At 42.6% G+C, this 27,750-nt stretch overlaps 1 protein-coding gene across 5 annotated transcripts in view; it reads right to left on the reverse strand.

Moving 5' to 3' along the window:
* LOC128649897 (hematopoietic prostaglandin D synthase) overlaps positions 1 to 27,750 on the reverse strand; it is a 226,544-nt gene that overhangs the window by 61,243 nt on the left and 137,551 nt on the right. For all 5 annotated transcript variants that reach the window (XM_053703438.1, XM_053703433.1, XM_053703434.1 and 2 more), the window contains one exon: positions 7,564 to 7,656. In XM_053703438.1, the coding sequence (XP_053559413.1) occupies positions 7,564 to 7,656 (93 nt within the window). The remainder of the gene's footprint in view (positions 1 to 7,563; positions 7,657 to 27,750) is intronic.

Genomic DNA, 27,750 nt, shown 5'->3' on the forward strand with positions numbered 1-27,750 from the left:
AAATACGGCACTTGTTACTTGGAAGCACTAAGGACTCTTTGCTGGTGCTATACATACTTCATCATAGTAACAACCATGTTTGTGCAGCTGCTTTCTCCTGATATTCATGTCATGTATATTAATGCTAACATGTAACCTATTTAATCTAAGCTGTAAAAGACACAGTTAGACTCGATTTGGGGCTGCTAAGCATAGATCCAGATACTTTATTTCAAGACACCAGATACCTCTTAATATATTGGTGGTGTCCGCTGAAACTGGAGTTGTTTTTAATCCCCATAGTCTTTTCTGTCTTGCCAAAATATCAGTGTATATTAATGACTATATGTTATCTATTTAATCTAACTTGTAAAAGACACAGTTAGACTTGATTTGGGGCTGCTAAGCATAGATCCAGATACTTTGTTTCATGACACCAGATACCTTTCATTATATTGGAGGTGTCCGCTGAAACTGGAGTTGTTTTTCATCCCCATAGTCTCTTCTGTCTTGTCAGAATATCAGTGTATGACTATATATATATATATATATATATATATATATATATATATATAGTCGCTGATTAGTGTATTGTGCACAATACTAAGAGCTTATTTATAGCTCCTAATTATAATGAATGAAGAAAATTATCATTATTAATAAATATACGTTGACTGCTGACTCAAAACTGTCTTAGGCATTTATACAGCTTGGCTTTACTGACATAGATCCTCATGGGTCACTATGGTGGCTGATTTTACGTCTAGATCGTAACCATCCTCTAGTGGAGGTGTTGTCAGTTTACATCCCTAATATACTCACATAAATCCAGCAATCTTAACACGCTAATAAATTGACTGCTAAGTCTGTTTCAAGCATTACGCTTCTCTGTTCCATCTCTGTTCAATAACCCCCCTTCCAGAAATATTAACCCATTATTCTGTAAAGATAAAAGGCGTCACACTGTGACCCTGTCTTCTATGTTAGCATTGTGTATAAAAAGAAACGATCTTGCCAGAATCCACGCCGTGGAACAGGAACACGGCCCTTGAAGTGTGACAGGTCATAGCAGCGCTCCTGACATGGACTTGAGAGAAGAAAGCAGTCTGCCGATTGCTGTAGGAGCCGTTAATATGAGTCGGGATGGTATCGCAAGAGAGACTCTCCCTGCATCTCCAGACTAACTTTCACCCAAGCCCTCACTGAGAAGCCTTAGAGGGCTACTTAAAACTCCTGTCCCATTGAGAGTAATGCCCTCCATAAAAGACCTCTGAATCTTCAGCACCTCTCTGCCACCTCCTGTGATGAAAGGCAAAGAATGACTGGGGGATGAGGGGAGTGGGAGAGGTATTTAAGCCTTTGGCTGGGGTGTCTTTGTCTCCTCCTGGTGGCCAGGTTCTTAATTCCCAATAGTAATGAATGAAGCTGTGGACTCTCCTCCCCTTTAGATGGAAATTGAGTTTCATATCCATTTAAGTTTAAACATGGCGACGCCCATACATTTTTGCAGACTAAAGTATTTTATAGAAACTAAACCTTTACTCATATCTTCAGTATTTAAACAATTAATATAATTGTAAAAAAAACTAAATTTATGCTTTCCTGATAAATGTCTTTCTTTCTGGACATTGAGAGTCCACAACGTCATTCCAATTAGTAGTGGGATATTCAACTCCTGGCCAGCAGGAGGAGGCAAAGAGTACCCCAGCAAAGCTATTAAGTGCAACTTCATTTACCCATAATCCCCAGTCACTCAGCCGAAGGAAAATGGAAAAAGAAGAAACACAAGGGTGAAAAAGGTGCCTGAGGTATACTCAAAAAAGGGTGGGGTTGTGGACTCTCCATGCCCGGAAAGAAATTTATCAGGTTAGCATAAAGTTTGTGTTTTTTTTCCTATGTCATGGAGAGTCCATGACGTCATTCCAATTACTAGTGGGAACCAATACCCAATCTAGAGGACACAGAAAGAACAAGGAGGGAGAATAAGGCAAGAAAACCTAAACAGAAGAAACCACCGCTTGAAGAACCTTTCTCCCAAAAGAGGCCTCAGCCGAGGCAAAAGTATCTTGTAGAATTTGGAGAATGTATGCAGAGAGGACCATTTTGCCACCTTGCATATCTGTTCCACAAAAGCTTCATTTTTAAAGCCCAAGAAGAGGAGACAGCCCTAGTGGAATGATCTGTAATTCTCTCAGGAGGCTGCTGTCCAGCAGTCTCATAAGCAAAACGAATCATACTTCTTAACCAGAGAGAAAGAGTAGTAGAAATGGCCTTCTGAGCCTTACGCTTTACAGACAAAACAACAAACAGGGCAGAAGATTGCCGAAAATCCTTAGTAGCTTGTAAGTAAAACGCAAGTTATGCAAAAGACGTTCCTTATGAGAAGAGGCATTATGACAAAAAGAAGGAACAACAATTTCCTGACACCACCTTAGGGAGAAACCCCAATACGAAGGACCGCCTTATCTGCATGAAAAATAAGGTACGGGGAGTCACACTGCAGAGCTAAAATCTCAGAAACTCTGCACGCGGAAGAGATAGGAAGAAGAAACAAAACCTTCCAAGATAATTTTATATCAACAACATACATTGGCTCAAACGGAGCCTGCTGCAAAACTTTAAGAACTAGGTTAAGGCTCCAAGGAGGAGCAACAGGTTTAAACACAGGCCTGATTCTGACAAGGGCCTGAATAAAAGCTTGAACATCTGGTAATTCTGCCAGACGTTTGTGCAAAAGGATAGACAGAGCAGAAATCTGACCTTTCAGAGTACTGACTGAAAACATTTCTACAGGCCATCCTGCAGAAAAGATAAAATTCGGGGAATCCTCCCCAGACTCCAAGAAAAACCTTTAGCTTCACATCAAAAAAGGTATTTACGCCATATATTATGGTAAATCCTACGAGTAACAGGTTTACAAACCTGAAGCATAGTATCAATGATTGCATCCGAAAAACCACGTCTAGACAGGACTAGGCGTTCAATCTCCAAGCAGTCAGCTTCAGAGAATCTAGACTTGGATGGAGGAAAGGACTATTAGAAGGTCTTTCCTCAGAGGTAACCTCCAAGGAGGAAGAGATTACATTTTCAACAGAGCCACAAATCAGATCCTGCAAGGCCAGACAGGAGCTATTAAAATCACAGACGCTCTCTCCTGCTTGATACGAGCAATGACTCGTGGAAGGAGAGCAAACGGGTATGCTATCCCGAAATCCCAAGGGACCACCAGAGCATCTATTAGGGGGACCTGTGGATCTCTTGACCTTGAACCGTACTTTGGAAGCTTGGTGTTTTGATGAGACGCCATTAGATCCAACTCCAGAACCCCCCACCTGAGGGTTATCCTGGAGAACAATTCCAAGTGGAGAGTCCACTCCCAGGGATGAAAAGTCTGTCTGCTCAGAAAATCTGCCTCCCAATTGTCCACTACTGGAATGTGGATGGCAGATAGGAGACAATCGTGAATTCCGCCCACTGCAGAATGCGAGTCACCTCCTTCATGGCCAAGGAGTTCCTCCCTGGTGGTTGATGTGAGCCACTGAGGTGATGTTGTCCGACTGGAATCTGATAAACTGGACTAAAAAGATAATTGAGGCTATGCTGTCAAGGCATTGAAGATTGCTCTCAACTCCAAGATATTTATGGGAAGAGAAGACTCTTCCCGAGACCACAAGCCCTGAGTCTTCAGAGAAACCCAAACAGCTCCCCAGCCTGACAGGCTGGCGTCCGTAGGCCCAATCACCCAGGAAGGTCTCAGGAAGCAAGTGCCCAGAGACAGATGTTCCTGTGAAATCCACCATGAGAGTCTTTTGTTAGGGGGTCCAGATTTATCCTCTGCGATAAATCTGAATGGTCTCCATTTCATTGACTGAGCATGCAAAGCTGCAGCAGTCGCAGATGGGACTGAGCAAAAGGAATAATGTCCATGGAAGCCACCATCAGACCAATCACCTCCATGCATTGAGCCACTGATGGACGAAAGGCAAGAAGTTTGGATTTTCTGACCTCCATCAGGAAAATCTTCATGAACAGGGAATCTATGATTGTCCCTTTTGTAGTTGCAACTAGAGAACTCTTTTCCAGATTCACCTTCCACCCGTGGGAACGTAGAAAATACAACATCTCTGTAGAAGATTTTGCTAGTTGAAAAGATGATGCCTGAACCAAGATGTCGTCTAGATAAGGCACCACAGCAATTCCCTGGGATCTGATCACTGCCAATAGGGCTCCCAGAACCTTTGTGAATATTCTGGAAGCTGTGGCAAGACCAAACGGAAGGACAATAAACTGGGAATGCATGTCCAGAAAGGCAAACCTTAGAAACTGATAATGATCCCTGTGAATGGGAACATGTAAATACGCGTTCTTCAGGTCTATGGTCGTCATGAACTGACCTTCCTGGACCAATGGAAGAATGGAACAAATAGTTTCCATCTTGAAGGACGGAACCCTGAGGAATTTGTTAAGACACTTTAAATTTAGGATGGGATGAAAAGTTCCCTCCTTTTAGGGAACCACAAATAGATTTGAATAGAATCCTATACCTTGTTTCTTTAGAGGGACTGGTACAATAACTCCCAGGGAAGATAGGTCCTTTACGCAATTTAAGAAGGCCTTCCTTTACCTTGTTTTGAGGATAGTCTTGACAGGAGAAATCTGCCCTTTGGTGGGCAAGACTTGAATCCTATTTTGTAACCCTGGGATACTATGTCCACAGCTCATGGCTCTGGGACATTGCATATCCAAGTCTGTCGAAAAAGAGAGCCTGCCCCGCACATGATCCAAACTCTGATCGGGGGCGGCCCCTTCATGCTGATTTAAAGTCAGCTGAAGGCTTTTTGTTTTGTTTTCCCTTGTTCCAGGGCTGGCTGGATTTCCAAGTGGACCTGAATTTGTCTGGTTTGGAAGAGGAGGACTTTTATCCCTTAAAGTTTCGAAAGGAACGAAAATTAGAAGTTTGTCAACCCCTAGGTCTATTCTTCTTGTCCTGAGGTATTAAAGATCTCTTTACACCCGTAATCTCTGAAATGATTTCCGCCAGACTAGGTCCAAACAAACAGAGTTTTACCCTTATATGGTAGAGCCAAAAATTTGGCCTTTGAAGAAACTTCAGTCGACCAGGATTTTAACCACAGAGCTCTCCGGTCTAGCATAGTGAAGCTAGAAATCTTAGCTCCCAGTCTAATTATCTGCATGTTGGCTTCACAGATAAATGTATTGGCCAGTTTAAGAGCTTTGATCCTATCTTGGATCTCCTCTACCGTAGTCTCTTCTGAAATAAGATCAGACAGGGCATCGCACGAATAAGATGCTGCTCCCGCAACCGTGGCAATACTCGCCGCAGGTTGCCACTGTAATCCTTGATGGATATACATCATATCCATTGGGTCCTTAAAAGAGCAGCTATCCTCTATGGGAATGGTAGTTCTTTTAGCAAGAGTAGAAATAGCTCCTTCTACTTTAGGCACAGTAGTAACTTCAGTAGTAACCGGAGGTATTCACGCTTAAATCTAAAATTAACCTCTTCAGATTCTGAAGATGTTTCCTCTAAAGTGTCAGAGTCTGAGAATTCACCTTCAGAAGCTACTGAAGTATTCTCATCAGACAATTAAGAAAGGTTGACCAATGCAGACTTTGAAAGTTCAGAAGCCTTACTAGCAGGCAAATGTTTAGATTTCCTCTTACCCGAAGAAGGGTAAGCTGACAAAGCCGCCAATACTGCAGAAGTAATCTGAGCGGCAAAATCCCCAGGTAAATAAACATCCCCAGGTGGATGAGAGGACACAGAAGGCACAGTATGAGAAACAATTAAGGCTTGGGAGGTTTGAGGAGAAAGCTGAGGTATGTCACGCACAGCATTATCCTGAGAGACACTTGGCTCAGAAGGGAGTCATTTGTCTTTAAATTTTAAAGTTTTAGATTAGCATGAGGAACAAAATTGCATTGGCAGAACAATTTGAGCAACCTCAGATTGCCTGAGCAACCTCAGATTGCCTGAGGCTCCTACCAGACAGGATTGACACCCCACTAGTCAGAGGAAGCAAAACTCTCCTGCAAATATCTTCTCCTCTTAGTACAAACGATTTGTTTGAATAAAAATTGCAAAGCCGACAGTGATCCTCAATGCGAGACTTCAACGCATTAGAAGCTCACTAAGCTCTGCTCCGATATAACGAAAGTGCGGGCTTCACGTGAGCAGATCGAAAAAATAACTGTGCCACTTGAAAGAGCACGAAAAAGTAAACGGCTCACAGTTTTCCTCTACCGTTATCTTTAACTTGTGAAAAAGCCTCTCTGAACTGATCTAAACATGTCTGTCATAATAAAGCCTCTTGCATTCCACTACCTGCCATAATCATAAGATGTATCCTTAACTAATAAGGATATCTTTGTCCCAAAATGTGCCATAATCTGTCCATAATATGTATCTTTAAAGGGACAGTCATGTCCAAAAAAACTTTCATGTTTCAAATAGGGCATGCAATTTTAAACAACTTTCCAATTTACTTTTTTCACCAATTTTGCTTTGTTCTCTTGGTATTCTTAGTTGAAAGCTAAACCTAGGAGGTGCATATGCTAATTTCTTAGATAGACCTTGAAGGCCACCTCTAATCTAAATGCATTTTGATAGTTTTTCACCACTAGAGGGCATTAGTTCATATGTTTCATATAGATAACATTGAGCTCATGCACGTCAATTTACCATGGAGACAGCTCTGATTGACTAAAATGCAAGTCTGTCAAAAGAACTGAAATAAGGGGGAAGTCTGCTGAGGCTTAGATACAAGGTAATTACAGAGGCAAAACGTGTATAATTATAACTGTGTTGGTTATGCTAAACTGGGGAATTGGTAATTAAGGGATTATCTATCTTTTAAAACAACCAAAATACTGGTGTTAACTTTCCCTTTAAGTAATAAGGATATTTATGTCCCAAAATGGATCCGTATGAGTATTAACCTCTTAAGTGCTGCTGTCCTTCAGTACCTAGAAGGCAAAGGCACTTACCTTAGATCCAGCTGCAGGACAGATGCTGCTACTTAGGTGTGACAGGTACTTCACTCCCTGTCATGGACCTGTAGGAGAGGAAAGAACAGAGTACCCAACTCTGGCTTTCTACAAAGGGGTAGCAAAATGTTAAAAGTAAAGCAAAGACTACCTCACCACCTTTTAACTGCTAAAAGACACCACTACTCTTACTAAAGAGATTGACGTGGACACAGCTAGACCCCAATCCTTGCTTGCAGGGAAAAGTACCCATAAAAGGATAAAATATCTTCAAACACCAACTTCGCCCATCCTCCATTGACAAAGGCAAAGAGAATGACTGGGGATTATGGGGGAAGGGAATTTACACTTAACAGCTTTGCCTCCTCCTGCTGGCCAAGAGTTGAATATCCCACTATTAATTGGAATGACTTGTGGACTCTCCATGCCATAGAAAAGAAAATACATCTACATATTATTCTCAGGATAATGTTTGCTTTGAATACTTTGTCTAGCATGTATTTACTTTTTAATATCCCTTTAAAATGTTTACAAAAAAACATTAATATACAACAGATTAAATTATATATACATTACCTGCTTTTTTAGCCAGGTATCGCCCCACGGCCAGACTTTGGTGATAGATGACGCCATCAATTTCTAAAACTGGAAGTTTTCCATATGGAATAGCTGTACAAAAATAAATAGTAGAATATTTCAGCAAAGGATTCCATAGTTTATTTTTTTTTTTAAATATATTATATTCTATTTGGTATAATTCTGATCTTTTTACAGATATCAGAGTCTTGTTTCAAAACATTTTTACTAGAACAGTATGTTTAGTGCTTCAAATCCTGAGAATTGTAGGTCAATCAGTTCAATAGATATTGAAATGGGAAATGTTATTAAAATACAGTAAAATTAGCTATAAACATATATATTAAAATATCTTTCCGAAAGAAACATTCTAATATCAAGGTTATGCTGTAAATACTTTGGAATCAAAGAGTGTTTAAGATACATACCTGCACTTTATTAAAGATACAATTAGTTATGTTCTTATATATGCATATTAGTAATTAATAGGACATTAAAATAAATATGGAAATTAAAACTACCAAAATTTACATACAGTAGGCTAACTCTACTAGAAGTAAGCTTTTTACACGCGTTGGTTAGCACATTCTAGGCTGGTGCGTGCAAAAAGCCAAAGTTAGAATATTGTAATCACGTTAAACGTATTCCACATATAAGTTAATGGAGCAAGAAAAGTGGAAAAAACACGCTATGTGCAGGCATCCCCGACGGCTTATTCTCGAGTGCGCTAACCCAACATAAAAATATGAATATTTCACATTCCAATTCTCTTCACATAGCAGGATATTCATTTATTTATAAATACATATATCTAATGGTATTTTGGTACAATATAAATTTCTAACTATATACATATAAAAAAACCACATATATAGGTATAGATGTATACAGATATATAGGGAGATGTTTAGTATTGCACTTATATGTTTAGTGTTTAACTAAATGGTTTCAATAAGCACTTAGATGTACTTAATGTCTAAACTGTTGGCAACAAATGTGAGTACACCCCTAAGTGGAAATGTCCAAATTGGGCCCAAAGTGTCAATATTTTGTGTGGCCACCATTATTTTCCAGCACTGCCTTAACCCTCTTGGGCATGGACTTCACCAGAGCTTAACAGGTTGCCACTGGAGCCCTCTTCCACAACGACATCACGGAGCTGGTGGATGTTAGAGACCTTGCACTCCCCCACCTTCCGTTTGAGGATGCCCCACAGATGTTCAATAGGGTTTAGTTCTGGAGACATGCTTGCCCAGTCCATCACCTTTACCCTCAGCTTCTTTAGCAAGGCAGTGGTCGTATTGGAGGTGTGTTTGGGGTTGTTATGTTGGAATAATGCCCTGAGGCCCAGTCTCCGAAGGGAGGGGATCATGCTCTGCTTCAGTATGTCACAGTACATGTTGGCATTCATGGTTCCCTCAATGAACTGTAGCTCCCCAGTGCCGGCAGCACTCATGCAGGCACAGACCATGACACTCCCACCACCATGCTTGACTGTAGGCAAGAAACACTTGTCTTTGTACTCCTCACCTGGTTGCCGCCATACACGATTGACACCATCTGAACAAGTTTATCTTGGTCTCATCAGACCACAGGACATGATTCCAGTAATCCATGTCCTTAGTCTGCTTGTCTTCAGCAAACTGCAGGCTTTCTTGTGAATCATCTTTAGAAGAGGCTTCCTTCTGGGACGACAGCCATGCAGACCAATTTGATGCAGTTTGCGGCGTACGGTCTGAGCACTGACAGGCTGACCCCACACCCCTTCAACCTCTGCAGCAATGCTGGCAGCACTCATACGTATATATTTCCCAAAGACAACCTCTGGATATGAAACTGAGCATGTGCACTCAACTTCTTTGGTTGACCATGACACATGAGTGGAACATGTCCTGTGAAACCGCTGTATGGTCACCATGCTGCAGCTCAGTTTTAGGGTCTTGACAATCTTCTTATAGCCTAGGCCATCTTTATGTAGAGCAACAATTCTTTTTTTTTCAGATCCTCACAGTGTTCTTTGCTATGAGGTGCCATGTTGAACTTTCAGTGACCAGTATGAGAGAGTGTGAGAGCAATAACATCAAAGACCTTGTAACACTAATGAGTCACATGACACTGGGGAGGGAAAATGGGGGTACTCACTTTTGTTGCCAACGGTTTAGACATTAATGGTTGTGTGTTGAGTTATTTTGAGGGGACAGCAAATTTACACTGTTATACAGGCTGTACACTCACTACTTTACATTGTAGCAAAGTGTCATTTCTTCAGTGTTGTCACATGAAAAGATATAATAAAAACAGAATTTATGTTTACCTGATAAATTTCTTTATCCTACGGTGTATCCGGTCCACGGCTTCATCCTTACTTGTGGGATATTCTCAATCCCTACAGGAAGTGGCAAAGAGAGCACACAGCAGAGCTGTCCATATAGCTCCCCTCAGGCTCCGCCCCCCCCCAGTCATTCGACCGACGGTTAGGAGAAAAAGGAGAACCATAGGGTGCAGTGGTGACTGTAGTTTACAAAAAATAAATTTAAACCTGACCAAAATGCCAGGGCGGGCCGTGGACCGGATACACCGTAGGAGAAAGAAATTTATCAGGTAAACATAAATTCTGTTTTCTCCTACATTGGTGTATCCGGTCCACGGCTTCATCCTTACTTGTAGGAACCAATACCAAAGCTTTAGGACACGGATGAAGGGAGGGAACAAGTCAGGTAACCTAAACGGAAGGCACCACTGCTTGCAAAACCTTTCTCCCAAAAATAGCCTCCGAAGAAGCAAAAGTATCGAATTTATAAAATTTGGCAAACGTATGCAGTGAAGACCAAGTCGCTGCCTTACAAATCTGTTCAACAGAAGCCTCATTCTTGAAAGCCCATGTGGAAGCCACAGCTCTAGTAGAGTGAGCTGTAATTCGTTCAGGAGGCTGCCTTCCAGCAGTCTCATAAGCCAACCGGATGATGCTTTTCAGCCAGAAAGACAGAGAGGTCGCAGTGCCCTTTTGACCTCTCCACTTGCCAGAATAGACGACAAACAAGGACGATGTTTGTCTGAAGTCTTTAGTTGCTTTTAGATAAAACTTTAAAGCACGAACCACATCAAGATTGTGTAACAGACGTTCCTTGTTAGAAACTGGATTAGGACACAGAGAAGGAACAACTATTTCCTGGTTGATATTCTTATTGGAAACCACTTTTGGAAGAAAACCAGGTTTGGTACGTAAAACGACCTTATCTGTATGAAACACCAGATAGGGTGAATTACACTGCAAAGCAGACCATTCAGAAACTCTTCTAGCAGAAGAAATAGCTACTAAAAACAAAACTTTCCAAGATAGTAACTTAATATCTATGGAATGTAGAGGTTCAAACGGAACCCCTTGAAGAACTGAAAGAACTAAATTTAGACTCCATGGAGGAGCCACAGGTCTGTAGACAGGCTTGATTCTGACTAAAGCCTGTACAAACGCCTGAATATCTGGCATGGCTGCCAGATGCTTGTGTAACAAAACAGACAGAGCAGATATCTGTCCCTTTAAGGAACTAGCTGACAAACCTTTCTCCAATCCTTCTTGGAGAAAAGATAGTATCCTTGGAATCCTAATCTTACTCCATGAGTAACCCTTGTATTCGCACCAGCAAAGATATTTCTACCATATCTTATGGTAAATTTTCCTGGTGACAGGCTTTCTAGCCTGGATCAGAGTATCTATAACTGATTCCGAAAACCCACGCTTAGCTAGAATCAAGCGTTCAATCTCCAAGCAGTCAGTTGCAGAGAAACTAGGTTTGGATGTTCGAATGGACCTTGAATTAGAAGGTCCTGCCTCAAAGGCAGCTTCCATGGTGGAACCGATGACATATTCACCAGGTCTGCATACCAAGTCCTGCGTGGCCACGCAGGAGCTATCAGAATTACCGAAGCCTTCTCCTGTTTGATCCTGGCTACTAGCCGGGGGAGAAGGGGAAACGGTGGAAAGACATAAGCTAGATTGAACGACCAAGGCGCTACTAAGGCATCTACCAATGTCGCCTTGGGATCCCTGGACCTGCACCCGTAACGTGGAACTTTGGAGTTCTGACGTGACACCATCAGATCCAGATCTGGAATGCCCCATAGCTGGGTCAGCTGAGCAAAAACCTACGGGTGGAGTTCCCACTCCCCCGGATGGAAAGTCTGACGACTCAGATAATCCGCTTCCCAGTTGTCCACTCCTGGGATGTGAATTGCTTATAGATGGCAGGAGTGATCCTCTGCCCATTTGATGATCTTGGATACCTCCCTCATCGCCAGGGAACTCTTTGTTCCTCCCTGATGATTGATGTACGCTACAGTCGTCATGTTGTCCGACTGAAATCTTATGAATTTGGCCTCCGCTAGTTGAGGCCATGCCTGGAGCGCATTGAATATCGCTCTCAATTCCAAAATGTTTATCGGGAGAAGAGATTCTTCCCGAGACCATAGACCCTGAGCCTTCTGGGACTCCCAGACCGCGCCCCAGCCTAAGAGGCTGGCGTCGGTCGTGACAATGATCCACTCCGGTCTTCGGAAACTCATTCCCTGAGACAGGTGATCCTGAGACAACCACCAGAGGAGTGAGTCTCTGGTTTGCTGGTCCATCTGAATCTGGGGAGACAAATCTGCATAATCCCCATTCCATTGTTTGAGCATGCATAGTTGCAATGGTCTTAAATGAATTTGAGCAAAGGGAACCACGTCCATTGCTGCAACCATTAGTCCTATTACCTCCATGCACTGAGTTATGGAGGGTTGAGGAATGGATTGAAGAACTTGACAAGTGTTCAAAAGTTTTAATTTCCTGACCTCTGTCAGAAAGATTTTCATTTCTACCGAGTCTATTATTGTTCCCAGGAAGGGAACCCTTGTGAACGGGGACAGAGAACTTTTTTCTATGTTCACCTTCCACCCGTGAGACCTTAGAAAGGCTAGAACAATGTCCATATGAGCCCTTGCTTTGTGAAAGGACGACGTCTGTATTAAAATGTCGTCTAGGTAAGGTGCTACTGCAATGCCCCTTGGCCTTAGCAGGGACCCTAGCACCTTTGTGAAAATTCTGGGAGCAGTGGCCAATCCGAAGGGAAGAGCCACGAACTGGTAATGCTTGTCCAGAAAGGCGAACCTTAGAAACTGATGGTGATCTTTGTGGATAGGAATATGCAGGTACGCATCCTTTAAGTCCACGGTAGTCATATTAACCCTCCTGGATCATTGGTAAAATTGTCAGAATGGTTTTCATTTTGAATGATGGAACTCTGAGGAATTTGTTTAGGATCTTTAAGTCCAGGATTGGCCTGAAAGTTCCTTCCTTTTTGGGAACTACAAACAGGTTTGAGTAAAATCCCAGTCCTTGTTCTGCTGTTGGAACTGGGTGTATCACTCCCATTTTTAAAAGGTCTTCTATGCAATGTAAGAATGCCTGTCTCTTTATCTGGTCTAAAGATAAGCGAGACATGTGGAACCTTCCTCTTGGAGGAAGGTCCTTGAATTCTAGAAGATACCCCTGAGAGACAATTTCTAGTGTCCAGGGGTCCGGAACATCTCTTGCCCAGGCCTGAGCAAAGAGAGAATGTCTGCCCCCTACTAGATTTGGTCCCGGATCGGGGGCTACCCCTTCATGCTGTCTTGGGAGCAGCAGCAGGCTTTTTGGCCTGTTTACCCTTGTTCCAGCCTTGCAATGGTTTCCATGCTGGTTTGGGCTGGGGTGTGTTACCCTCTTGCCTAGTGGCTGTAGAGGTAGAAGCCGGTCCGTTCCTGAAATTGCGAAAGGAACGAAAATTAGACTTACTTTTAGCTTTGAAAGGTCTATCCTGTGGAAGGGCATGGCCCTTTCCCCCAGTGATATCTGAAATAATTTCTTTCAACTCTGGCCCGAATAGGGTCTTACCCTTGAAAGGAATATTAAGCAATTTTGTTTTGGACGACACATCCGCCGACCACGATTTTAGCCAAAGCGCTCTACGCGCCACTATTGCGAAACCAGAATTTTTCGCCGCTAATTTAGCTAACTGAAAAGCGGCATCTGAAATAAAAGAATTAGCCAACTTCAGGGCGTGAATTCTATCCATGACTTCATCATAAGAAGTCTCCTTCTGGAGCAAGTTTTCTAATTCCTCAAACCAAAAAGCAGCTGCAGTGGTTACAGGAATAATGCAAGAAATTGGTTGAAGAAGAAAACCTTGTTGAACAAAAATTTTCTTAAGTAAACCTTCTAATTTTTTATTCATAGGATCTTTGAAAGCGCAACTGTCTTCTATTGGTATAGTTGTGCGCTTAGCTAGCGTTGAAACTGCCCCCTCTACCTTAGGGACCGTCTGCCACGCGTCCCTTCTGGGGTCAACAATGAGGAACATTTTCTTAAATATAGGAGGGGGAACAAAAGGTACACCTGGCTTCTCCCACTCCTTATTCACTATATCCGCCACCCTCTTAGGTATCGGAAACGCATCAGTGTGTACTGGGACCTCTAAGAATTTATCCATTTTACACAATTTTTCTGGGACCACCAAGGGGTCACAATCATCAAGAGTAGCTAGGACCTCCTTAAGTAGAGCATGTAGGTGTTCTAGCTTAAATTTAAAAGCTATGGTATCAGGCTCTGCCTGCTGAGAAACTATTCCTGTGTCAGAAATTTCTCCCTCAGACAGGCCCTCCCTCACCGCCAAGTCAGATTGATGTGAGGGCACTACAGATAAATTATCCTCTGCGTCTGCTTGCTCATTTTCTGTATTTAAAACTGAGCAATCACGCTTCCTAGGAAAAGCTGGCAGTTTGGATAAAAATGCTGCAAGAGAATTATCCATTACTGCTGCTAACTGTTGCATAGTAATAGCAATTGGCGAGCTAGATGTACTGGGCATCGCTTGCGCGGGCATAGCTGGTGTTGACACAGAAGGAGAGGATAGTGAGCTATCCTCACTACCTTCAGCTAAAGAATCATCTTGGGCTATATCTTTAAGCGTGATTGTACAGTCCTTAAGTTGTTTGGACGCTATGGCACACTTCACACATAAATTTAATGGGGGAACCACCTTGGCCTTTGAACATACAGAACATAGGTTATCTATAGGGTCAGACATGTTTGACAGACTTAAACAGATCTTCAATGCAATAAAAATGATTTTTGACAAAAAAGTTACTGTGTCTTTAAATAATAAAAGTGCACACTTTATTACTAAAACATCAAAAAACCATCAAAGAAACATCCGATTTTAATGAAATTTTCACCACAGGGTCTTAATGCTTTGAAAGGATTGCACACAAATTTTCAGACCAATTAACCCCTTAATGCTCAAACCGGAGCTATAACAGCAATTAACCAGTTAAAAACACTACAGTACTATGCCACAGCTTCCACTGTGGCCTTTACCTTCCTTAGGGATTATTTTAGTAGGAAATAAGCCTCTCTGGAGTCTTTTCTGATGCCTCTGGACTCCCCATGTGAAGCTGCATGAAACTGCGTGAAAATGAGGCCTCCTCCCTCTTCATTCCAGAGTGGAGGGGCCTTTCTGACTAGAATAGGTGTCCAAATAAGTGCCAGGCGCAAATTAAATCCCAAAAGTGTTTTAAAGTCTGAAAAAACACCTTATTTATAGTGAAAAACATGCTAAAAAGCAATCTATTTAGCCCACAATAGTGTCAACCAGCATAGAGCCCTTAATATAAGCCATAATTTTATACAGAGTCTAAGAAAAATGGCTTACCTATCCCAGAGGGGATTGCTGACAGTCTTCTAGCATTACTAGGTCTTGTTAGAAAAATGACTGATCATACCTGAAGCAGTTAAGCCTGCAAACTGTTCCCCCCAACTGAAGTTCTCTGGTTTCAACAGTCCTGCGTGGGAACAGCAATGGATTTTAGTTACTGGTGCTAAAATCATATTCCTCTCGGCAGAAATCTTCATCACTTTCTGCTGCAGAGTAAATAGTACAAGCCGGCACTATTTTAAAATAACAAACTCTTGATAGAAGAATAAAAAACTACAACTAAACACCACATACTCTTTACCACCCCCGTGGAGATGCTACTAGTTAGAGCGGCAAAGAGAATGACTGGGGGGGCGGAGCCTGAGGGGAGCTATATGGACAGCTCTGCTGTGTGCTCTCTTTGCCACTTCCTGTAGGGATTGAGAATATCCCACAAGTAAGGATGGACCGGATACACCAATGTAGGAGAAATATTTACAAAAATGTGAGGGGTGTACTCACTTTTGTGAGAAACTGTAATTGTGTCACGCCTGGGATTGAACCTGAATCTGTGCCACCAGAGGGCTTTAGCTTGTGCTGATGCTTTGGGAGACCTGTTGCCTGCACCGGTTGTGTTCTTTAGCTCCATCTGCCTGCCAGCTGCAGGCAGTTACTTTTTCAGCTACTGCACTCAAGCTCTGCAGAGAGTGTCTCAAGTTCCTGTATCCAGTCCCTGAACCCAAGCTCTACAGAAGGTGTCTGCCAAGTTCATGTATCCAGTTCCTGTACCCTAGATCTGTTGAGTAAGGGATTGAAAAATAGATGTGGTACTTCACTTACAGGAAGTCACCAAGTTGAAAGCAGGAGACCCCTTTATGAGGGGTCTCTGATAAGTATTAGAGAGAGGGAGCCATGATATACAAAATTATGCCAAAAAATCGCAGAAAATGAGGGGGGGAAAATTGTACCTCCAAAAGAAATTTTGGACTATATACTTATGCTTTAAATTAATGAAACAAGCAGCTAGTCTTGGGCAGGGGTCAGCAATCTTGGCACCCCAGATGTTTTGGAACTACATTTCCTATGATACTCAGCCAGCCTAAAGTGTGTCTGACCATTATGGGAAATGTAGTTCCAAAACATCTGGGGTGCCAAGGTTGCTGACACCTGGTCTAGGGTATATTTTAAAAATGATCTACTGAAATTCCAGTATGTGAAATAAATTGTGTATGCATAATAGTTGGGGAGGAATAGTCATCATTTACTTTTTTTTTTTTTTTTGGTTAAAATTCAGAAAGTGTCTGGAATTAATTTACATGCTTTACTTTTGAAAATTTCTGATGTCTTATTAGACTTGTAAATTGAAGGAATTGCTTTAAACCTTAAAGTGACTGTCAATTTTGATGCTAAAGTGCCCGGTTTTTAAAAATTTGATTAAAAACAGGGGCACTTTAATTCATCAAAATTTACATTTCACTCCTGTTGTGAAAAAAAAAACTTACCTTTTTAATCTTGACAGCAGCTCCAGCTTCCTCCGGTCGTTGCAATCAAGGCTTGCCCCCGGGGGAATAAGTGTCTGGTTCAATGCTGTGATTGGAGGAAGCCCGATTCCTTATTTTAGACCCAGGAAGAGGCTTTGCGACGGGTGGAGGAAGCTGGAGCGGCTGTCAAGTTTAAAAGGTACGTTTTTTTTTACAACAGGAGTGAAATGTAAATGTTGATGAATTAAAGTGCCCTTGTTTTTAATCAAATTTTTTAAAACTGGGCACTATAGCATCGAAATTGACATTCAATTTAATTATGTTTTGATATAAAGGTCCAGTTAAATAAGTGTATGCTATTAACTCCATGAACTAAGAACTACTGGCAACAAAAAGATAAAAATAAAAACAACATTTCACTGCATTTTACAACTATTACTCATAACCATCTTTAAAAGCAAGAAGAAGAAGAAAAAAAATCAGAGCGGCAAGTAAAATGAAAGATGTAAAAGGTCTTTCACGGCCGACTACTTTCTCCTACTGGGACCGTCATTTAAATTAATATATTCTCATATGCCTACAGCTTTCTTATTTATTTAGATAATATTTTACCATCTTCATATGATCTCATGCCCTTTTATTTAACAACTTAATTTAAAAAAGTTGGTTTTGTTTTTATATTTAAAAAAAAAAAAAAAAGCGCACTATTGTTTGCACTCGAGCAATGTTGACACACAATAGTGCTAATATTGTTGCGCTCCTAAGTACAAAAAGAAAATAATGTGACCCATTGCTATAATTTCACTAGTCCTGGAGAAATATGAAATTAGGATACTGTCTATCTTTAACCTTTTTTCTCTGCTGACTATAAAGATAGGATTAGTAGACATACTGTTACGCAGAACTTGAACCCTCTTTGCCAAAATTGTGCACTAGACAATTGTGAAAGGACACAGGCATAATTATTTCAACCAAATTTAAAAGATAACTTTGAATTTGCAATGTAATATTTATCCTAAATATCCATTTACAAAAAACCCCGAAAACAATCTCTCTGGATTAAAGTGATGTAAGCGCTTGACAGGGCAAGAAGCATCTTTAACACGTATGATAAAAACCTTCACACATTCTTTTCTCAAGAGGTTCACAATGACTTGTATGTTTAACCTTGAATGTTTGCTAGTCAAGAATCCAGTAAAGAAACTGTATATTTGTGTTTCAAGTGCAATTTTTTTTGTGTGTGTATATTTACTATATAAAATTAGTGATTTAATCCCTTCATTACCAGATAATTCACAAAACAGTAATTTAACTTCTTAGTTACCAGTAAAACACACACAATGCCATGGTTATTAGCAACACACTCAATGATATGACATTATGATTACACACACACAGCTATTTAACATTTTAACTGCATTGAATAAACACAGGAAATGTGTTAAATAACTACTGAAAAACACTATATAAGCAGTGATTTACACCCTTAATTGCCTGGAACACACACATCTGCAATTTATCTCTTTTAATTGCTCCTTTAGCTTTTCACCCAAAAAGAGGGAAGAATTTAAGTGCCGAGCTTGGTTGCCATAGCATATCAGACATAACACACTGATGTGCTAAAGCATAACACAATGAGAAAAGGAAAATATTTGACCACTGCTTCTCTAACCAGTCAAAATGCGATGAACCCAGACCAATTATTTAGTCACTATCGTGCCCTTGGTCCCAAACTTGACTACAGTGGCAGGTATTTCATGATTTGTATTTTAAACTTTTTTGGGAGTGTAGACATGGAAGAAACATTTACGGCTTAAAGGGACAGTCAAGTCCAAAAAAAAACCAAAAAAAACCCGTTCATGATTCAAATAGGGCATGTAATTTTAAACAACTTTCCAATTTACTTTTATCACCAATTTTGCTTTGTTTTCTTGGTATTCTTAGTTGAAAGCTAAACCTAGGAGGTTCATATGCTAATTTCTTAGACCTTGAAGGCCGCCTCTAAGCTAAATGCATTTTGACAGTTTTTTCACCACTAGAGGGCGTTAGTTCATGTGTTTCATATAGATAACATTGAACTCATGCATGTAAATTTACCGAGGAGTGAGCACTGAATGGCTAAAATGTAAGTCTGTCAAAACTCCACCCCCTGCATACTCGCGGCCAATCGGCCGCCAGCAGGGGGGTGTCAACCAGGATATCGTCCAGATAAGGAGCCACTGCAATACCTCTTCTACCACGAGCAGCACTCCCAAAACCTTCGTAAAGACTCTTGGGGCAGTCGCCAGACCAAACGGTGGGGCCACAAACTGGAAGTGTTGGTCCAGAAATGCAAATCTTAAGAACCTGAAGTGATCCTTGTGGATTGGAACGTGAAGGTAAGCATCCTTCAAAATCTATTGTCATCATGAATTGCCCCTCTTGAACTAGGTGCAAAATCGACCTGATCGTCTCCATTTTGAACGATAGAACCGACAGAAACTTGTTTAGGCACTTTAGGTCCAGAATTGGGCGAAACGTGCTTTTCTTCATTGGGACCACAAAAAGGTTTGAATAATACTCCAGACCTCTTTCTGCTAGAGGGACTAGGATGATTACTCCGAGAGAGGAGAGATCCCTCACAGACCCTAGAAAGGCATCTCTCTTCTCTGGACTTGAAGAAATGTTTGATAGGAGGAGCCTGCCTCTGGGTGGATGGGTCTTGAACCCTATCCTGTAACCCTGGGCTACGACCTCCAGAACCCAAGGGTCCTGAATGTCTCTTATCCAGGCCTCAGCAAAAAAAAGATCTGCCCCCTACGCGATCCAGAGACAGATCGGGGGCCGCCCCTTCATGCCGATTTTGTCTCGGCAGGCTTCTTGCTCTGCTTGGATTTGTTCCAAGAGTTAGCTGGTTTCCAAGATCCCTTGGACTGCTCTGACTTTGTGGCAGGCTGCTGGCGCTGAGACCTGCCCGCACGAAAGGGACGAAAAGTAGATACCTTAGGCTTATTCTTATCCTGTGGCAGGAAAGCACCCTTGCCACCCGTGACCGTAGATATGATCGAATCCAGGCCCGGACCAAAAAGAACCTTCCTTTTAAACAGGAGGGAAAGTAATCTAGAATTGGAAGTCATGTCAGCAGACCACGACTTTAACCATAGAGCCCTACGGGCTAAAACAGAAAAACCTGAAGTCTTGGCATTCAGGCGAATAATCTGCATATTTGCATCACAGATGAGTGAATGAGCTACCCTTAAGGCCTTAATTCGTTCCTGTATCTCCTCGAGGGGAGTCTCCACCTTGACTACAGCTGACAGAGAGTCACACTAATAGGTAGCCGCACCAGCCACCGCAGCGTCCGCCGCTGCCGGTTGAAACAAACCCCGTGAGTTGGAACATCTTTCTCAACATGGACTCCAATTTTTTATCCATGGGCTCCTTGAACGAAGAGCTATCCTCGAGTGGGATAGTCGTTCTCTTAGCGAGCATGGAGATAGCACCATCCACCTTAGGAATGGCCCCCCACAGCTCAAGCTGAGAATCCGGAATGGGGAACAGCTTCTTAAAAGAAGTAGAAGGGGAAAAGCACGAACCAAGTTTCTCCCATTCATTCCTAATAGTATTAGCCATTTTAATGGGGACCGGGAAAGTCTGAGGCACCACCCTGTCCTTGTAAACCCTATCTAGCTTAGGGATCAAAGGTTCCTCCGGCCGTTTCGGTTCAGGAACCTCCAACATAGCAAGCTCCTCTTTCAGTAGAAAGTGCAAATGCTCTATTTTAAATTTAAAATCTGGCTCCTCCGCAGACGGAGATCTAGAAGTCGCTGATTCCGACCCAGAAAAAACGTCCTCTGAAGAGTCTGAGTCATCCTCATCAGCGGATAACCTGTCAGACATCCAGAGGAGTAGATGACCCCTGGGACGGATAGCTATGTCTCACCTTTCGCTTGCGCTTAGCAGGGTGTTGTAAGGCATTAAAGGCCGCAGAAACCGCTGTTTGTAACTAATCAGCGAAATCTGACGGCCAAAGGGCCCCTCCCGCGGGAGGATTACTAGTGCCCTGGGGAGCTGCATGTGTAATCGGAGATGAGTGTAAGGAAAGCACCTCACGGGACAGAGAACCCTCAGAGGTGGACAGCTCAGTTGCACTAAATATCTTATTCTTTTTTATCAAAGCATGTGGAACAGAGTTGAGCAGGCGGATCAACCTGAACCTCCTCACAATAGACACCGTTAATAGGTTTAGATAAAGAGGGAGTTCCCTCTAACATATCAGAGTACTCCATAGCTTGCGCCTTTATTACGGACTCGATAGAATTGAAATGGCACCTTTATATTCCAATGCCCGGGGCACTCTCCACATCCTCCCTTGATTCTATACAGATAAAGGAGACAAACCGTGACCCTGTCTTCTTACGTTATCATATATGTATAAATGAAATGATCTTACCAGAATCTACACCATGGAACAGGAACACAGCCTTTCAAGTGTGACAGGGTAGAAGCATTGCTCCTGCCATGGACTTGAAAGCAGAAAAGCAGGCAGCGAAACTCGTCAACGCTGATTGCTTATGGAGCTGTTAATCTGAGTCGGGTTTGGTTTGCAGAAACACTCTCCCTGCATCTCCGGACTCTAACATTCATCCATGCTCTCACTGAGAGGCTGACAGGACTACTTAAAACTCCAGTACCATTTCGAAAAGTACTACCCTCCATAAGAGACTACTCCCAATCTTCCGACACTTCTCTGCCAACCTCATGTGACGAAAGGCAAAGAATGACTGGGGGATGAGGGGAGTGGGGGAGGTATTTAAGCCTTTGGCTGGGGTGTCTTTGCCTCCTACTGGTGGTGGCCAGGTTCTTAATTTCCACAAGTAATGAATGAATCAGTGGACTCTCCTCCCATTAAGATGGAAAAGAGAAAATATTCAGTGAGCGGCAGTTGTGTGGACGAAAATGCCTTGTTGAGGTCAGAGGAGAATGGGCTGGTTCTAGATCATAGAAAGGCAACAGTAACTCAACTAACTATGTGTTACAATTAAGGTATGCAGAATACCATCTCTGAATGCACAACACTTCGAACCTTGAAGCAGATGGACTACAGCAGCAGAAGATCACACCGTGTGGCACTCCTGTCAGCTAAGAAGAGGCTCACCAATCTTGGACAACAGAAGATTGGAAAATTAACTGGTATGATGAGTCAATTTCATCGGCGACATTCAGATGGAAGAGTCAGAATTTGGCATAAACATGAAAGCATGGATCCATCCTGCCTTGCATCAACTGTTCAAGCTGGTGGTGTAAAGGTGTGGGAGATATTTTCTTGGCACACTTTGGGCCCCTTAGTACCAATTGAGCATTGTTTAAATGCCACGGTCTACCTGAGTATTGTTGCTGACCATGTGCATCCCTTTATGACTACAGTGTACCCATCTTCTCATGGTTACTTCCAGCAGGATAATGCACCATGTCACAAAGCTCAAATCATCTCAAACTGGTTTCATGAACATGACAATGAGTTCACTGTACTTCAATGGCCTCCCCCGTCACCAAATCTCAATCCAATAGAGCACCTTTGGGATGTGGTGGAACGAGAGATTTGCATCATGGTTGTGCAGCTGACAAATCTGCAGCAACTGTGTGATGCTATCATGTCAATATGGACCAAAATCTCTGAGGAATGTTTCCAACACCTTGTTGAATCTATGCCACAAAGAATTAAAGCAGTTCTGCTAGTACACTGATATATTTGACATAGCAACATTTTTAATTTCTGAAATTTACCATCACTTTAACAAATTGTACAGGGGTTGCATTATTAAGGGTTTTTCAGGATAATAGTATGTTCATTAAAGGGGGCATTCTGGTAGGTAGATGGTTAATTGGTAGAGAGGTTATTGCAGTTACATTTAACCCTCAGATCATTTATTTCAATTCTTGAAATATTTTTTGTTATAACTTTGTTCAGACGGTTAGTGAAAAGTATAGAATGGTTTGCATAATGTGCTGGGAACAAAAGTCTGTTTTCTCAACATTTAGTTGACATATTAGTGTCTACTTACAAGGCAAGAAGATAGTATATACACAACAGTTTAAAAATTTAGAAGTTGAACTCTTGGAGCATAAAAAAACAGAATTTATGTTTACCTGATAAATTTCTTTCTCCAACGGTGTGTCCGGTCCACGGCGTCATCCTTACTTGTGGGATATTCTCCTCCCCAACAGGAAATGGCAAAGAGCCCAGCAAAGCTGGTCACATGATCCCTCCTAGGCTCCGCCTACCCCAGTCATTCGACCGACGTTAAGGAGGAATAATAGCATAGGAGAAACCATATGGTACCGTGGTGACTGTAGTTAAAGAAAATAAATTATCAGACCTGATTAAAAAACCAGGGCGGGCCGTGGACCGGACACACCGTTGGAGAAAGAAATTTATCAGGTAAACATAAATTCTGTTTTCTCCAACATAGGTGTGTCCGGTCCACGGCGTCATCCTTACTTGTGGGAACCAATACCAAAGCTTTAGGACACGGATGAAGGGAGGGAGCAAATCAGGTCACCTAAATGGAAGGCACCACGGCTTGCAAAACCTTTCTCCCAAAAATAGCCTCAGAAGAAGCAAAAGTATCAAACTTGTAAAATTTGGTAAAAGTGTGCAGTGAAGACCAAGTCGCTGCCCTACATATCTGATCAACAGAAGCCTCGTTCTTGAAGGCCCATGTGGAAGCCACAGCCCTAGTGGAATGAGCCGTGATTCTTTCGGGAGGCTGCCGTCCGGCAGTCTCGTAAGCCAATCTGATGATGCTTTTAATCCAAAAAGAGAGAGAGGTAGAAGTTGCTTTTTGACCTCTCCTTTTACCTGAATAAACAACAAACAGGGAAGATGTTTGTCTAAAATCCTTTGTAGCATCTAAATAGAATTTTAGAGCGCGAACAACATCCAAATTGTGCAACAAGCGTTCCTTCTTTGAAACTGGTTTCGGACACAGAGAAGGTACGATAATCTCCTGGTTAATGTTTTTGTTAGAAACAACTTTTGGAAGAAAACCAGGTTTAGTACGTAAAACCACCTTATCTGCATGGAACACCAGATAAGGAGGAGAACACTGCAGAGCAGATAATTCTGAAACTCTTCTAGCAGAAGAAATTGCAACTAAAAACAAAACTTTCCAAGATAATAACTTAATATCAACGGAATGTAAGGGTTCAAACGGAACCCCCTGAAGAACTGAAAGAACTAGATTGAGACTCCAAGGAGGAGTCAAAGGTTTGTAAACAGGCTTGATTCTAACCAGAGCCTGAACAAAGGCTTGAACATCTGGCACAGCTGCCAGTTTTTTGTGAAGTAACACCGACAAGGCAGAAATCTGTCCCTTCAGGGAACTTGCCGATAATCCTTTTTCCAATCCTTCTTGAAGGAAGGATAGAATCCTAGGAATCTTAACCTTGTCCCAAGGGAATCCTTTAGATTCACACCAACAGATATATTTTTTCCAAATTTTGTGGTAAATCTTTCTAGTTACAGGCTTTCTGGCCTGAACAAGAGTATCGATAACAGAATCTGAGAAACCTCGCTTCGATAAAATCAAGCGTTCAATCTCCAAGCAGTCAGCTGGAGTGAAACCAGATTCGGATGTTCGAACGGACCCTGAACAAGAAGGTCTCGTCTCAAAGGTAGCTTCCAAGGTGGAGCCGATGACCTATTCACCAGATCTGCATACCAAGTCCTGCGTGGCCACGCAGGAGCTATCAAGATCACCGACGCCCTCTCCTGATTGATCCTGGCTACCAGCCTGGGGATGAGAGGAAACGGCGGGAACACATAAGCTAGTTTGAAGGTCCAAGGTGCTACTAGTGCATCCACTAGAGCCGCCTTGGGATCCCTGGATCTGGACCCGTAGCAAGGAACTTTGAAGTTCTGACGAGAGGCCATCAGATCCATGTCTGGAATGCCCCAAAGTTGAGTGACTTGGGCAAAGATTTCCGGATGGAGTTCCCACTCCCCCGGATGCAATGTCTGACGACTCAGAAAATCCGCTTCCCAATTTTCCACTCCCGGGATGTGGATAGCAGACAGGTGGCAGGAGTGAGACTCCGCCCATAGAATAATCTTGGTCACTTCTTCCATCGCTAGGGAACTCCTTGTTCCCCCCTGATGGTTGATGTACGCAACAGTCGTCATGTTGTCTGATTGAAACCGTATGAACTTGGTCCTTGCTAGCTGAGGCCAAGCCTTGAGAGCATTGAATATCGCTCTCAGTTCCAGAATATTTATCGGTAGAAGAGATTCTTCCCGAGACCAAAGACCCTGAGCTTTCAGGGATCCCCAGACCGCGCCCCAGCCCATCAGACTGGCGTCGGTCGTGACAATGACCCACTCTGGTCTGTGGAATGTCATCCCTCGTGACAGGTTGTCCAGGGACAGCCACCAACGGAGTGAGTCTCTGGTCCTCTGATTTACTTGTATCTTTGGAGACAAGTCTGTATAGTCCCCATTCCACTGACTGAGCATGCACAGTTGTAATGGTCTTAGATGAATGCGCGCAAAAGGAACTATGTCCATTGTCGCTACCATCAACCCGATCACTTCCATGCACTGAGCTACGGAAGGAAGAGGAACGGAATGAAGTATTCGACAAGAGTCCAGAAGCTTTGTCTTTCTGGCCTCTGTTAGAAAAATCCTCATTTCTGAGGAGTCTATAATTGTTCCCAAGAAGGGAACCCTTGTTGACGGGGATAGAGAACTCTTTTCCACGTTCACTTTCCAGCCGTGCGATCTGAGAAAGGCCAGGACGATGTCCGTGTGAGCCTTTGCTCGAGGGAGGGACGACGCTTGAATCAGAATGTCGTCCAGGTAAGGTACAACTGCAATGCCCCTTGGTCTTAGCACAGCTAGAAGGGACCCTAGTACCTTTGTGAAAATCCTTGGAGCAGTGGCTAATCCGAAAGGAAGCGCCACGAACTGGTAATGTTTGTCCAGGAATGCAAACCTTAGGAACCGATGATGTTCCTTGTGGATAGGAATATGTAGATACGCATCCTTTAAATCCACCGTGGTCATGAATTGACCTTCCTGGATGGAAGGAAGGATAGTTCGAATGGTTTCCATCTTGAAAGATGGGACCTTGAGAAATTTGTTTAAGATCTTGAGATCTAGGATTGGTCTGAACGTTCCCTCTTTTTTGGGAACTATGAACAGATTGGAGTAGAACCCCATCCCTTGTTCTCTCAATGGAACAGGATGAATCACTCCCATTTTTAACAGGTCTTCTACACAATGTAAGAACGCCTGTCTTTTTATGTGGTCTGAAGACAACTGAGACCTGTGGAACCTTCCCCTTGGGGGAAGTCCCTTGAATTCCAGAAGATAACCCTGGGAGACTATTCCTAGCGCCCAAGGATCCAGAACATCTCTTGCCCAAGCCTGAGCGAAGAGAGAGAGTCTGCCCCCCACCAGATCCGGTCCCGGATCGGGGGCCGATATTTCATGCTGTCTTGGTAGCAGTGGCAGGTTTCTTTGCCTGCTTTCCCTTGTTCCAGCCTTGCATTGGTCTCCAAGCTGGCTTGGCCTGAGAAGTATTACCCTCTTGCTTAGAGGACGTAGCACCTTGGGCTGGTCCGTTTTTACGAAAGGGACGAAAATTAGGTCTATTTTTTGCCTTGAAAGGCCGATCCTGAGGAAGGGCATGGCCCTTACCCCCAGTGATATCAGAGATAATCTCTTTCAAGTCAGGACCAAACAGCGTTTTCCCCTTGAAAGGAATGTTTAGTAGCTTGTTCTTGGAAGACGCATCAGCCGACCAAGATTTCAACCAAAGCGCTCTGCGCGCCACAATAGCAAACCCAGAATTCTTAGCCGCTAACTTAGCCAATTGCAAAGAGGCGTCTAGAGTGAAAGAATTAGCCAATTTGAGAGCATTGACTCTGTCCATAATCTCCTCATAAGGAGGAGAGTCACTATCGAGCACCTTAATCAGTTCATCAAACCAGAAATATGCGGCTGTAGTGACAGGGACAATGCATGAAATGGGTTGTAGAAGGTAACCCTGCTGAACAAACATCTTTTTAAGCAAACCTTCTAATTTTTTATCCATAGGATCTTTGAAAGCACAACTATCCTCTATGGGAATAGTGGTGCGTTTGTTTAAAGTAGAAACCGCTCCCTCGACCTTGGGGACTGACTGCCATAAGTCCTTTCTGGGGTCGACCATAGGAAGCAATTTTTTAAATATGGGGGGAGGGACGAAAGGAATACCGGGCCTTTCCCATTCTTTATTAACAATGTCCGCCACCCGCTTGGGTATAGGAAAAGCTTCTGGGAGCCCCGGCACCTCTAGGAACTTGTCCATTTTACATAGTTTCTCTGGGATGACCAAATTTTCACAATCATCCAGAGTGGATAATACCTCCTTAAGCAAAATGCGGAGATGTTCCAATTTAAATTTAAAAGTAATCACATCAGATTCAGCCTGCTGAGAAATGTTCCCTAAATCAGTAATTTCTCCCTCAGACAAAACCTCCCTGGCTCCCTCAGATTGGGTTAGGGGCCCTTCAGAGATATTAATATCAGCGTCGTCATGCTCTTCAGTAACTAAAACAGAGCATCCACGCTTACGCTGACAAGGGTTCATTTTGGCTAAAATGTTTTTGACAGAATTATCCATTACAGCCGTTAATTGTTGCATAGTAAGGAGTATTGGCGCGCTAGATGTACTAGGGGCCTCCTGAGTGGGCAAGACTCGTGTAGACGAAGGAGGGAATGATGCAGTACCATGCTTACTCCCCTCACTTGAGGAATCATCTTGGGCATCATTGTCATTATCACATAAATCACATTTATTTAAATGAATAGGAATTCTGGCTTCCCCACATTCAGAACACAGTCTATCTGGTAGTTCAGACATGTTAAACAGGCATAAACTTGATAAGAAAGTACAAAAAACGTTTTGAAATAAAACCGTTACTGTCACTTTAAATTTTAAACTGAACACACTTTATTACTGCAATTGCGAAAAAAC

The sequence above is a fragment of the Bombina bombina genome, chromosome 2 (genome assembly GCF_027579735.1).
Source record: "Bombina bombina isolate aBomBom1 chromosome 2, aBomBom1.pri, whole genome shotgun sequence".
Lineage (NCBI taxonomy): Eukaryota > Metazoa > Chordata > Amphibia > Anura > Bombinatoridae > Bombina > Bombina bombina.